This window comes from Apaloderma vittatum, unplaced genomic scaffold, assembly GCF_000703405.1.
Source record: "Apaloderma vittatum isolate BGI_N311 unplaced genomic scaffold, ASM70340v1 scaffold35027, whole genome shotgun sequence".
Taxonomy (NCBI): Eukaryota; Metazoa; Chordata; class Aves; order Trogoniformes; family Trogonidae; genus Apaloderma; species Apaloderma vittatum.
The window spans coordinates 1,643-15,794 of record NW_009726172.1 but is presented as its reverse complement, the minus strand read 5'-3'; the positions used below and the strand labels follow the sequence as shown (position 1 = coordinate 15,794).

The 14,152-nt window shown below is 37.4% G+C and overlaps 1 protein-coding gene across 1 annotated transcript; it reads left to right on the top strand.

Annotated features, from left to right (window-relative positions):
- Window positions 1–183: 183 nt before the first annotated feature.
- LOC104276766 (kinesin-like protein KIF20A) lies at window positions 184–13,904 on the top strand (the record flags this gene model as incomplete). Its single annotated transcript, XM_009873191.1, has 13 exons — window positions 184–280; window positions 760–957; window positions 1,042–1,153; window positions 1,799–1,870; window positions 3,887–4,033; window positions 4,670–4,835; window positions 6,148–6,318; window positions 7,046–7,185; window positions 8,354–8,519; window positions 10,388–10,505; window positions 10,587–10,654; window positions 12,310–12,429; window positions 13,629–13,904. Coding segments are annotated over 13 exons (1,851 nt in total), but the record flags the coding sequence as incomplete, so codon positions are not given.
- Between the last annotated feature and the right edge of the window lie 248 nt (window positions 13,905–14,152).

The window sequence follows — 14,152 nt, the reverse complement described above, 5'->3', positions numbered from 1 at the left end:
GAAAGAGCATTTATTGATTTAAATACTGTTAAAAACATTTCGTTTGCAGCCAGAGTATGAGTGGGCTGACACTTAATACTGCTTTGATATTTAAATCTTAAATACTGGAATTGCTGTCGTTTTTAACTTCCACTATTCTCATAATCTGTTGATGTGGATGTAATGGTCTCTTATTTTCTTAAGGAGACAGAAAGCATCTCAAATACTGTAACAAATGTGTGTGATGTGGAGTCAGATTTTTCCAACTATGCTTCGAAAAGTCTTCCTTCTGATTCACTAGGTAAAATGAAGTGGAAAAATTTTGTGGGGGAAAAGAACAGAAATTTGGGGAGTGGGTAACTATTAATGGATTTAAAAAAAATATCTGTGCTATACTAGACAGTAACTGTATATAGTTTGTAACCAAATTTTAATGGCTCAGTTCTGGAGAAAGAGTAACTATATAAGAACATTTTTATAGCTTTGTCCCCTCTGGAGGAAGAGGGAGGCTTAGTTTTGCAAAGCTACTGTATAAACTGCTGGAAACTTGTGGTAGAGGGCGCAATGGCTTAGAATCTGGGCATATTCTGGTTACAGGTGACTGCTGAAAAGTTTGAATGTTTTGGGGTAAATTCAAAGTTATGCAGTACTGTGTTTCTAACTGTACAACATGTTACATATATATGTGTATACAAGCCTCCTACTTTTAGAAGATTCTATATACTGTAATTAAAATTTATCATTTTTTGATCATTGAACTCTTTGTCTGTTTTGGGTTAGCAGAGACGAACTTTTTTCCGCTTGACATATATAGGACTAATATCCACCAAAGAACACAAGCAGCTGTGTGGGTTTCCTTTTGTGAAATTTATAATGAATATGTGTATGACCTATTAAATGTATTTTCTACATCAAAAATTCAGAAGCGCAGAGTCTTAAGAATTTGTGAGGATCAAGGAGGAAATTCTTATATTAAAGGTAATAATATTATTTTATGACCTCAGGGCTTTCACAGAATTTTTTAAATGATCAGAAGTGTATGTGACAAGTCTCTTTTCACAGACTTGAAGTGGGTTAACATTCAGAGCATTGAAGAAGCCTGCAAAATACTAAAAATAGGAAACAAGAACCGAAGCTTTGCTTGTACTAGAATGAATGAGCAATCAAGTAGAAGGTTTGTTCCTCTAATTATAAGTATACTCTGTCCTTTTTTCTTTTAAGGGGAGGGGGGAGGGAGGAGAGGAAAGGAAGAGAAGACTCTAGAAATAGAGAAGGTGGTATACTTTCTGCTGAAAATGTCTTTTTACTTGATTTTAATGTCCTCTTATTAGTTTGTCCTTTAAATGTGGAGGGGCCATGTCTATTTAGCTAACATAAACATAGTGTTACTAACCTGCTTTTTCTCTAAAAAGCAAGAGTTACACTGTTCTGTATCATCTAAAGACAGCTGCCATTATATTTCAGATTTACTGAGTTTAGATAATACCTAAAATTTTACATGTGAAGTAGCTACCCGAGTGCTTATCTCCTGATCAGTAGACTTGGGTGAACTGGCTTGTTTTTTCTCCAGGACAGCTTCTGGGCTTCATGTGATATTTTTTTACCTTTCCTGTATTGAAATAAATGGAAATCACAAAATACAACTTTTATTGCTGCTGTTTGCTGCTGAATCAATGTATTGGGAAGGCAACTACTGTAATTAGTGAATTAATTCTTGCTTCAGCACTGAACTTTCTGTAGCATACAAGTTTTACTTTGATTCACTGACTGCTTAATTCTCATCATTGCTGTTATTAAAAAGGACTTCTCTCCATTCCAGTCACAGTATATTTTCAATCAGGCTACTAAAGCTAACTGATGAGCATCAGCCGCGCGTTCTTGGAGTTTCAGAGTAAGTAAGTGAATGCTTTGGCCGATAAGCAAATTGTAAATATTTTAGACAAATTGATAAGGTGTAAGCATGCTAAACTGATGAACTTTTGTTTAATAGAAAAATCCTCTGAGAGCTGAGAAGGAAATTGGAACTCCAGTAGCTGCCTAAAACTGACTGGAAACCTGATAGGGACAGGTGTAGAAGTGTGTGGTTTTGGTTTTTTTTTTCCTATTGAAGTTTGGCTGAAGGAACCTGTTAAAACTCTGTCAGTAGTAGATAAATTGAGGGAAATATGTGTGTTGTCTTACATAATGAGGAGGCGGGGACAGAGTAGCACAATGTAACACCACACTGCGTATTCTGGTAAGCAGAATTCAAACGACTGGCTGATAGAAGCCAATCTCTAAATTTAGAGTGCAGCAGTCAGTGCTGAAGACCCAAGGTTCAATCTATGTCAGTGTATGTTTTTACTTTGCGACCAGACTAGACTTTATGGGCTGATTGTGGCAGCACATGCAAATACAAGTGTATCATCCAAAAAGAATGCAGGAGACATGCACTGGAACTGCTCCATGGTACAATCTACAGTAAAAGCAAATCAAAATCAAAAAGCAAATCAAAATCAAAAGCAAATCAGCTTAAAAACTGTTCTCCTGATCTAAAATGCTAATGCGGGTGCACCCTGTGACTGCAGTGCTAAATCCTTACACCTCTCTGCTCTCGTGTGCTTTAGAGGAAATGGCCTAATCTTTTGGCTTGAAACCATTTAGATAGCCTTTGTTTGTTTGTTTTTCCTGATTAATTGTTCATTTAGCTTGATAGGGAAAAATGAGGACAGCCTGTAATAGTGTGGTTTAGTTCAGTCCCAGCTGATACTGATTTCTTTCTTGTCTTTACTGAGCAGAGATGATAATAAATACACCTCACTGTGAGATAACACCTTTTAATGTCAGACATTACAATGATAAATACTCTAAGGAAAGATAACTTGAGGAAATTACTACATTCCTTGCCATTCCCTGTCTTGGTGTATTCCCTTGGCAAAGCTTGCAGCAGCTGTTAGATAAATGACAAAGCACATATATTGCTTAAGGAAGAAAAAAGCTCTTCGTCTTGTACTGGAAAGGATATGATCATGAGATCATAGCCTTTCACACAGTTGAAATATGTGCCTTAATATGTGTGGTATTACTATGTACTTATTTTGTCTGTGTGAAAGTCTATGGTCTTACAAAGGTGTTATTTTATGTAAATAAATGTATGTATAAGTGAGTAATAGTTGGGTTATACAAACTTTCTAACTTGCAGGGCTTTCTTAATATACAGTAGAAGTGATGAAATTCCTGGGTTATCCAGGGCAATAGCCTCTGATTGTAACCTACTGTACCATGAGAGACAATTCTCATGTGGCCTGAGTTCAGCAGCACATAATTATTATAGCCAAAGAAAGAGCTCTAAGGTGATCTGGGAAGGACTTGGGGCTTCTTATTTGCACTAGTGAAAGAATGATTCTCTATTGAATAGAAGTGGCCTGCGGTTAGGGAAGCGTACTGCTGTCCTGCGATCCTCTCTGGGCTGGAACTGGCGAAGGTGACTGTCAAAGTGCCTCTGTCATATAGCCCCAGAAATTCCTCTTATCTTGTCTGGAAGTATCTGCTTTAGGATTGCAACAGAATTTGGGTTCCTAAACTGAATTCTTTATATAAAAATGCCCACAAAGTTTTAGATGAATGCTACAAACAGGTTCTTTGAATGTGCTGAATAGATGATCTTAGGAGCAGCAGTCTTCTTCAAGTCTCTTTGTATGCAAGAGGACGATAGACAGTTTAGAGCTGTTATCCTAAATACCTTGCAGAAAGCCTCCTGGACAAAATGTCAGCATTAAAGTGCAGCTTATTCTGTGATCTAGGTAGGCTGAAATGAGCCACTCATTTACACTTTAGACATATAACAAAATAAAAAGACATGCAGTTCTATTTTCATATTGTTTAGAAACAAGCTTATACATATGTTCTGGATAATTCTTTCATTCAGGTTGTCTTTCTGTGACTTGGCGGGATCGGAGCGATGTAATAAAACAGAAACCTTTGGAGATAGACTAAAAGAAGCAGGAAGTATTAATAATTCTCTTCATATCCTTGGAAAATGCATTGCAGCATTGAAGCAAAATCAAAATCCAAAGTAAGTGACAAGTTGTAAACAGCATGCCAAGTTTTAGGTTGAAATCCTAAGCATCCCTTTATGTTTCTGCCAAGGGCTCACACAGTGAGAGGAAAATGAAAATATACAAAATCTTGTACACTTTCTTTATTACAGATGTCAGTGGAATACCCGACATGAACATTCTTGCTCTAAAACTGGTTTTTGTGGAGAATGAAAAAGGGCAGTTAGCAGCAAACTACCAAGCCCTTTTTTTTTTTCTTTTAACTGAGCGTGTATGTGTGTGTACTCTTTCTGTACAGAGCTCCCTTCTCTCCCTTTTCTCCTCTTCCCTTCCACCTCCCAATTATACAGGCAGATTCATCAGAGAGCTGATAGATACCTTGTACTTAGTTTTTGTCTTGTTCCAGTATCTGCTTTGTAAGACTAGGGAACTGTGATGCAGACACTATAGTATTTTTAAATAATTCAATTTGTTGGAGAGCATATGAAATCCAGGAAAGACCTTGCTCTGTGCTGTGAGGTTAGACTTAAATATGAGCATCCTGTTGGATCTGCTTCCTTAAAGAGAGAAAGAGAATTAAGGTAACTTACAGTGTCACATGATTTACATATTTTTTGTTTGTTTCACAATTTTCTTATGCTTTTCTCCATGAGGATGAAGCCAAGCTATATTCCATTCAGAGAGAGCAAATTGACGCGTCTGTTTCAGCCATTCTTTTGTGGAAAAGGAAAAGCTTGTATGATTGTGAACATTAATCAGCACGCTTCCACTTATGATGAAACGCTACATGTAATGAAATTTTCAGCTATAGCCAAACAGGTAAGAGATGCATCTACTTTCTCTGCATTCTTTGTTACTGTTGGTTTGTGAAATTATAAGGTTGTATGGACTTGAGTGTGATTTGGACTTTTGATGCGTCATATCAATTTTTCTGCATGGGGCTTCCCTTTAAAACGCTTCTAGGAGTCTTGCCCATCCTCAGACCTATTTCTGATAAGAAATTAAGATAGCTGCAGCTGTCTGGCTTTTTCAGTTTTACACCACTGGTATTCTGTGTAAAAAAAAAAAAAAAAAAAAAAAAAAGTAGTCAGGACACTTTAAGATATGAATGATTATGCCATATATCTGAGCAAATGCAAGACTTCCATTTGAGATTTTGATGAACTACGTGTAATTAAGCATCTGCTGTGCAAGATGACAGTTGTTCAAAACTTCTTGGACAAGTAATAGTGGTAGTAAAAGAAGTAGTTTCTGTCTTTATTTTGTTGTCTAAATGACATCTCTTGTGCCTGCATTGCTCTTGTTTGGTTAAGTGCAAGTAAGTAATAGGAGACAAAAGAGGAATTGTTATTGGTAAGTTAATGTTTAAAGGTAATATGCTCTTGTCCTTTGAAGGCAAACCCCCTTTGCTAGAGCTACATGCTTTCATACTTTTTCTGCTAGCTCTACTTGTTAGCCTCCCATTAAATTCAGGGCCTGGGACTGATGTTTGGTCTTAAATTCATTCAGCTTTCCTGGAAGCTACTTCTTGCAGGGGGTGGGGTCGTTGCTATGCTATGTTTCATGGCAGAAATAAAGTCCTTTTCTAGTCTGGAACCGCAGATTAATTCTGATATGTTCCAAGTCTGTAATGGTGTGTCTAATATGGTATCAGAAAGATTTCTCTAATTATCTTCAGTTGCAACTTTCATCATATTTGTGCACCGAGGAGGCAAGCTTCCCTGATATGTGTCATATGACATACATTCTTAAAATCTTTACATAACTAGTATGAATTGCTGAATCCTAGTCACAGTATTTTGGGAAGGAGCAGATGTTTTAGAAACTTGCTGCTTTTAACTTTCCAGGAAACACCACTAAAACCTTATATATCAAGGGGAGAGAAAACACTTGTCTACACGAGTCAGCTAAGTCTGTTAGTAGATAATCTTCCCCATTCTGACTTTATTATTGAAGTCTTGTATTGATACATGGCTTTTTGTCTGCTAAAAAACCCATAAAATTTTGTTAATGTGTGTTAACAGTGCAAATACAACAATGTGTTCATGCCGCTTGTTCCTAGTGTTTTGATATCTGCAATATTGACAGCATTGATAAGTCACTGTGTTCAATTCCTTTTTTTTTTTCCCAGGTAACCCAGACAATCCTGCCTAAAAGTTTTGGTTATTTTCCACCCAAGCTAGTGGAAGGCAACAGCAAACCTCTCATGCACTTTGATGCTAGCACATCTGTAGATGACTTTCCTGACAGTACTGAAACCTTCACAGAAGAGGAAGTGGACATCACCATTCTGAGTCATGAGGTAGTTACACATCTAATCTAAATTGTACCAAAGAAACTAATTGCTGTTAGTTCTAATATTAGAATCTTTTACCATAAGAGATGTGCTGGGAGATTATATCAAACAAGAACTGTAAGTTTCTGCTCACTGTCAGGCGGAGCTAGACTTAACGTGGTCTAGTTCTAAGGGAACAAGCGTAATTGTGGAAGGCTCTCTGTGGCTTTCTAGTCAGGTCGGGTGCTAAATTTGGAATTCAGCTGATTGCTCAACAAGAAGAGTAAGAAAGCAGTATGTCTAAAACAACAGTATTTAGTCATTTGTGCTGTTTGAGGAACAGCAGAGATAAGTTAAGAGGCAGCATGTTAAAAACAAAGCTATACAATCTAATAGCAATAAACTGTAAAAATCAATAAGCTTCATGAAAAATAATTGTACAAATTGATATTTAAACGCCAAAACATTATTAAACTTTTTGCTGGCAGAAACCATCAAGGTGGAAAAGGTTGTCTTTGCAGTCAAAATTCTGATTTGAAAATATTTCTTCAGTGCAGGCCTGTCTTTGCAGTCAAAATTCTGATTTGAAAATATTTCTTCAGTGCAGGCCTTCTAAAATTATAGGCTTGTAGAAATGTCTGGAAATGCTTGTAGAAATGCCTGTTGGGTAGCTGTCTGTCTGAATATTTCATCTGACGTGCATATCAGTGTGTGTTTCTAGCTTGTTTTCTGATCTGAAATACGTTAAATCTAGGATCTCTTGAAAACTACAGAGAACCTAAAGGAGAAGCTAGTTGCAGAAAGGCAAAGCAGACTCCTTCTGGAGGTGAAGATACGTAGAGAGATGGCGGAAGCAATGTTCCGACAGCTGTTGGAAACAGAGGAAGCCTGGAGGCAAGTCATATTGCAGTCCTCTTCAGTAATGAAAGGATTCCACATATAGAAATGCAAACATTTTTATATATCTGCAAGACATGCATACTCAAGTTACTTAGAGAAGTTAGAGTTAGACAGCTTCAAAGCTTCTGATGAAAAGGGAAGAAAGAACATTAAAATAAACTTGTACAGATCAGCCTCCTCCCATGTACAATGAAATGGGGACGCTGCTTTCGGTTGAACTTTTCTGTTTATTGTGTAATTCCTGAAGATTGTCCTGACTCATTATTAGTATTTAGCAGATGTGGAAGATTGTTACAGGTACCCCACCGAGGCTTGTGATTTGTTACAAAACTTGCACTTGATCATGTTGATATGCATGCATGTGCTTAAGGTAGTTTGAATTGTATCCCTTGGAGTTCCCTTAGAGTCTTGCTCCTGGATGATTTATGAACCACTGTTGGCTTACTACCTTATAAAGTACTGTGGCTGCCTGCACTGATGTTACTAATTTGGGGATATTTTTCAAGTGTGTCTAGATTGCTCAAGCTGAATTAACTTCCTCTTAATTCTCCTCTTCTTGAAATCAATTTTCTGCTGTTTGAGTTGGTAACAGAGACTAACTCCAAGTTAAGTTGCCAGATGAACACACTATGGTTTAACACCTGCACTGATGTTAAAAATTGTTTGGGTGCCTTTGGCCAAATGCACGAAACAGCAATGATGCTTTTTCTCTGTTAAGGAGATATTCTGTGTCACTGCTGTGGCATATTTTAAAATTGTGACAGAAGTAATGTGTAATGTATCAAAATGAAACAGCAAAATGCATTTGGCATTTCTCTTTAATGTAAAAAAACCCAAAATAATGCCAAACCCAACATGAAACGTGTGTCAAATATCAGGTTGCTACACATTAGTGGATTTTTTAATAGAATGTTTGATATATATTAAGTATATGTTCTTTTATAGCACTTTTCTTGTTGTTTGTCAAGTAGAAACTATGCCTTGGTGTAAGTCTGTAGGATTTTTGAGAATAAAAAGGAAAGAAGGGGAAAAAGTACTTCTTGGTATTCTTCACTATTTATGGTTAGATAAGTAACTTTTATCTTGCCAGTCGAACACTTGTAGTCACATTGTAATAGCTGGAATGCCATTATGTGAAATAAAACTAACATGTTCTCCTCAGCAACCGCTTGGAAGATATGAAAGACAGTTACGAAGAAAAACTGGAGAGCAAATTTGAAATGTATAAAGAAGCCATCAAGAAACATGCATATATGTGTGCAATGGAACAAATTGAAGACCAGTATGTTCCCATAGAAGAATTTCTAGCTGAACAAGAGAAAGTTGAGGTATGACTTGAATGCCACTAAAAAATGCATGCTATACTGTTAACTGTAAATTTTGCTTTTCTTTAACAGAATCATGTGGGAATCCTAAACGTAACACTGTATGGTCAAAATAACTGGCAGTTCAGCCTAGCTGTTCTGGTGTCTGATGCTAATCATACGGATAGAGATGTTTTCTTTTTAACACTACCTGTAGTGTATACATAAACTTCCTCATCTTTGAGGAAACAGTTCAATTAAATCCAAGTAATCCTTATCTCTGTAGTGCAATGATTGCAACACCTAGGAGAATGATGTATACAGCAGTCTGGCTTTGTGGAGATCCTTGGGATTGTAGAGTGTAGAGTAAACAGCTAGTCTCAAAGGATGGTGGGGAGTTTAGTACAGGGTCCCTATTTTAATTATAATGGATCTCTGCTCTGAACATGTAGAGGGAGGATTGTGGGGTAAGAAACTGCAATGAGAAATCAAACTTTATGCAGGAGAGAACTTTATTCTGCTGAATGTACTTAGTACTGCTCGGAGTTGGCATCAGTGAGTTGCTGTTCCTTTTGCAACTAAGCCAAGTTTGCCATGTGCAGCTCTACCAGTCTCTGCTTCCAGCCTCTGCATAGTGTATCCAGGCAACACATCAGACCTGTGAGTCTTGGTCTTTTAAGGAGGTCTGTACTGGAAGAATAGTACAATTGTGGTGTATACCAGAGATGCTTTCTCACTGCACTCTCCTGTCCAGGAACTGATAAGGCACCTCACTCCACTGGTAGGCAGGTTCATTTCATGAGGAAAGTGTGTTTCTGTTGTAGATTGTGATGTACAAACATCTCTGCTTTCACAGCAAGTCAAGTGCTGACAAGCACCACTGTATCGTGCCTCTGGTTTTCCAGCTCCTTCGCACTTGTCTTTTTCCTCACTTTACTTAGCTCTTGGGTTTATGTTCACTTAAACACTAGCTATACACCACGCTGGGGTTGGAGGAAGAGAGTTTTAATAGCACTCTCTGTATAGATTCATAGAAACATCAAGGTTGGAAAGGACCTTAAGATTATCAAGTCCTACCCACAGCCCTACACCACCCTAAAACTGAATCGCCTCCTGAAGTGCCACATCCAGCCATTTTTTAAACACGTCCAGGGATGGTGACTCCACCACCTCCCTCGGCAACCCATTCCAGTGCTTCACCACCCTTTTGGTGAAGAAATTTTTCCTAATATCCAATCTGAGCTTCCCCGGGTGCAGCCTGAACCTGTTCCCTCTTGTCCTATCACTATTCACTAGGGAGAAGAAGCCTGTAGTTGCCTCTTGTACTGGCCACAAGGCTGTATAAGGCAGGATTCAAAGAACAAAATGGCTTAGTAGCAAGTCAGATAAACTGATGAAATTCCTAAGATGATGAAATCTGAGGGAGCAACTTCAGAGAACCAGAATTAGATTAGTAACTTTTCTGGATGGTGACACTTGTTTGATTTCTCACTCTGAAATATCAGCCTAGCAATCTGACAGGTACAGAAAAAATGATTGTGATTAAAATTTAGTTATATGAAACATGTCCTTCCTTATTTAGCAAGCTCTCTGGTAACAGTATTTAACACAGATATGCTCAAGTTTCCTTTCTGCCATATGGTTACTTTGAATGCAGTTTGGAAATCTTCATACTGGAAGAGTTGACTCCTGTGTAAATTAACTTCTGCCTAGAAGGTCTCAGGATCTGAAGGTTATTCCTTACTGTGATTTCTCAACTGTGACCATCACAATTTCCAACTGTGAAATTATTTTAAACCAATGTATACATGTGTAGCACAATTGAAGTGTGGTAGTGCATCACATTAAGCAGAATTTAGACAAATTCTACTGTGTGCCCTTCTTTTTTTCAGGATAGAGAGAGGAAAATACTGCAATTGGAAAGGCAACTTGATGAACAGTCAGGGAGGCTGTTGGCTCTGGAAAATCCAAATTCAGATACAGGGACTACCGAAAATAACATGGAACTAGGTAGGAATCTAATCTGGATGTCCAAAGTTAATTTACTTTTGTTATTGTGCATAAACAGTCAAATTTTTATTTTGCCTATAGATCTTACGAACAAGATGATGAAGAGAGCCAATGAAGGACTGGAGAGACAATGCAAAGAGAAGGAAGAGGTAGCTCTTGTTCAGTATTTAACAAATCTGGGGCTAACAGTCCTAAACTCTGACATGGTTCAATGCTTAAAGATCCGCACTGTAGATGAAAGCATCGTGATTTCTTGCAAAAGGGCATCAAGTTTACAAAAAAGCCCTTGCCAAATTGGATGACTTTTGCCAGAGTTTGGCTGTACCAGCTTTACTCTGTTTTGTAAAAGCATCTGCTGCTGTAACGGGTCACGTGGTGAACAACATGCAAGTTGGAAGTTGGGAAGTACATAGCCTTGTCCTGGAATTTGTTTTAAACATTTCTGCCATGACTTCAGTGCTTTCCTCTGGAAATGCTGCCTGCTTCCAAGGAAGCAGTTAAAGAATCTGGTTAACAGTTTAGATCTAGAGCCAAAATAGTGCCTTAAACCAGTCCTTTCTGTAAGTACTCAACTCTACTTTCCTCTTAAGTAGAGGATAATGTCTCTGTTCTTCAGACAAACAAGATCCCTGAGTCCTAAATAGCATATAGGGGTGGAAATTACGAGCTTCAGGCTGTGTTATGAAAAAGAAATATTAATTATTTTTAAGTATGCATTTTTAGTCTGTGCCTTGAATTAACTTTTTGTCATGCTATAGAGTTTCCCATGTTTAAAGATGATGGGGAAGAGGGAAGAGACAAGCCTTGCTCCTTTCACTAATGACAAATAGAAGTAGGGGTTGGAGAAATACTTCCAGCTGGTTCAAATAAACCATGTAAATGGAAAGTGAACTTACACTTTCTCAACAGAAAGGGATTTATTCCAAAAATAGTTCTTTACTTACCAAGTCTTGTGTTACGGCTCTGGCATTTGTTTTCCATTCCTGTTTTGAGATCTCTACATAATTTTCCATTTCCTATGTCAGTTTCAAATTTTGGTGAAAATTTGGCTTTTATGTGTAATACAAGGATACAGCATTGATTGTTTTGTGTGACTAGAAGGCGTTAGAATGATAAGATTGCTGCCTCGCAATAACTGAAGTTGAGAGCAGCTTGAAGCAGTTGGTTCCATCAGTGCTGTTCTGCTGCTTTGCTTCTCGTATCTGCGCATGTGAGACGAGTAATTAACTTTGTTTTTTAATTCCTATTCAGCCATTGAACATGGGCAAAGGGTAGGATGTTCTCTGGTAATCTTGATATTTTTCCCTCCAACCTTGTAGAAGTAAGTTAATGATATAAAACTAACTTTGCAAGTTCAGAATTTCTTCTCCCTCTTGGAACTTAATCCATCAATATTCCCATCAGAAAAGTGAGGTCTTTTGTTGTCACTGTGCTCCAGTTGATCACAGGAAGAGTTCATGACACAAGAGTGTTCTTTTAACTAACCTTAGTGAAAAGGAACAGATGGTTCCAAGAGTAGCTCAGTCTATGCTGCTGCTCTTTGATTGACAAGTCTGTGTAAATCTAGTAGCTTCAGCACAACAGCCCTTGAATGCTCCAGCTGTATTTTATCACCAGAAATGATGGGTTTGGGACATAGGAGGTTGAGAGAAGCAGACTTCATCTTCATTGCTTTGAACTTGAAGTCTGCGCTGTTCAGCATTAATCAGAAATGCTTACTGTGTCTGTATGAGTTGTAGCCATAAACAAACTTAATGTAAAACATACTGTCTTGAACTTCCATGTGTATGGGTTTTATCTGCAGCTTATAAAATCCCTCAAGTTTAAAATACAGAAACTAAATGAAAACCTGCTAGAAGCTAATGAAGGCTACAGAAAAATGGCAGAAGAGAACAGTCAACTGAAGCATGCGATCATGCTCAAGGTTTGCCAACAATTTAAAAGCAACTTTAATATGGCTTGTATCTATAGTTGTAATGGATGTTTCTGCATCTTTCTACATATAAAAACACCATTCAGTCTTATAAATTTCTTTTGATGTTAGCATTTTTTCCATCCCTACAAGCTCAGAGCCCTTTTGTTTCACTCCATGACTTTGTATGTTGTAAGACATGACTCATTTTTCAATTTCAGTGATAGACTTGGTCAGTAGGGTAGTAATTCTGTGCTGACAACTCTTGCTGATCTAAAGATGCCACAAATTATTGTCAAGAAAAGAAAATACTTGGAACTCTGGCCATGAATTGTTTTGCAAGCAAGGTGTCAGTACCTAAATATTAGTGCAACAAGACATAAGGATTTATGGCTTTAAAGCTATTGACACTCCTGCACAGGTGGCCAAGCGGGATAAGAGGTACGGGCAGGTAAAATACTGAAATGGAAGAAGTTTCCTTCAAAAGCAGGGACTTCATAAAGATGATAGCATCTGACCTCAGATATCAACTAGATTCCTAATTTTTTTAAAAAATAATAAAATATTGAACTCTTGACACTTTGCATCTATGCCTCATTTGTAATCTGCAGATGAAGCATACAAGCATGTATAAGAAGCAGGTATAAGAGAGCTTAGTGATGTTTTACTTTGAACATTAAATTTAATGCATGTTCTTTAAGTGTAAGGCTGAAAATTATTCATCTTCAACTTTGTTTCTTAATTGAATCTAAGATATAGGAAGGTGACTTTTCGTTAACCACAAGGAATAGAGAGTATTTTTAAGATTCTGTGTTATGCCTGCTCAAATAATGTATTCGTTACTGGTTAGCAGACTTATGACTATGATGCAAATTTTGATTTGACCAGTTTTGCTTTCAGTAGTTACAGATTAAGACAGGAAGGCCGTCTTTATTTGCTTCCTACAACAGCAGTTCTTTGCAGGGTGTGGCTAAGCATTTTAGCATCAGTTTCCTAGTCAGCTTTGGTGTCTGACAAGATCTGATGGCCCTGTACTTTGCTCTTCTCTAAATTACACAGAAATAATTCAGAAGAAATGGGCATTGAGTAGGATTTGGCATAGTGATAACAAGAGTCTTTGCAGGAATAGTGAAATAATCTGAAACAGAAAATGAACTACATGAAAAAGGCCTTGGAGTGTCCACATACTTAACCCAGCCTTGTTCTCACAGGATCAAGAAATGAATAGTCTTCAAAACTGGGCTAAGCGTGTTCTTGAGCTTGAAGAAACAGTGTCTTCCCTGCAAAAAGAACTTGATGAACAGAAAAAGCATTTCTCTACAGAAGAGCCAAAACAACAAAAACCCAGGAGAGGTTTGTTGGCTAACCTCAAGTCAACAGTGGCAGCCACTGCTAGTACACCTCCTGGTAAAGCCTGGGGGAAGCATGAAGTTGCTTTATCCTCTTCAAGGAAACATGTACTTTTGTCTCATAAAGCAAAAGAATAATATTTAATTAATCAAAGTGTACAATTACCAGGATTTTTATCAATCTTAAACTGTTGGTAGCTTTTTCTTGCTCTTAAATGCTATCTTCACTGTTGTGTTAACTGACAGAAAGATGTTTAATACAGAACTTTCAACTTCATTCAATTTTTAATTTAAAGCAATGTAAGTTTAGGTTTAAACTTGTGCTTTTACTGTTGATAGAAGGATGTGATTTAAGAATTAGAGATATAATTTTAATTCTTGAGTAA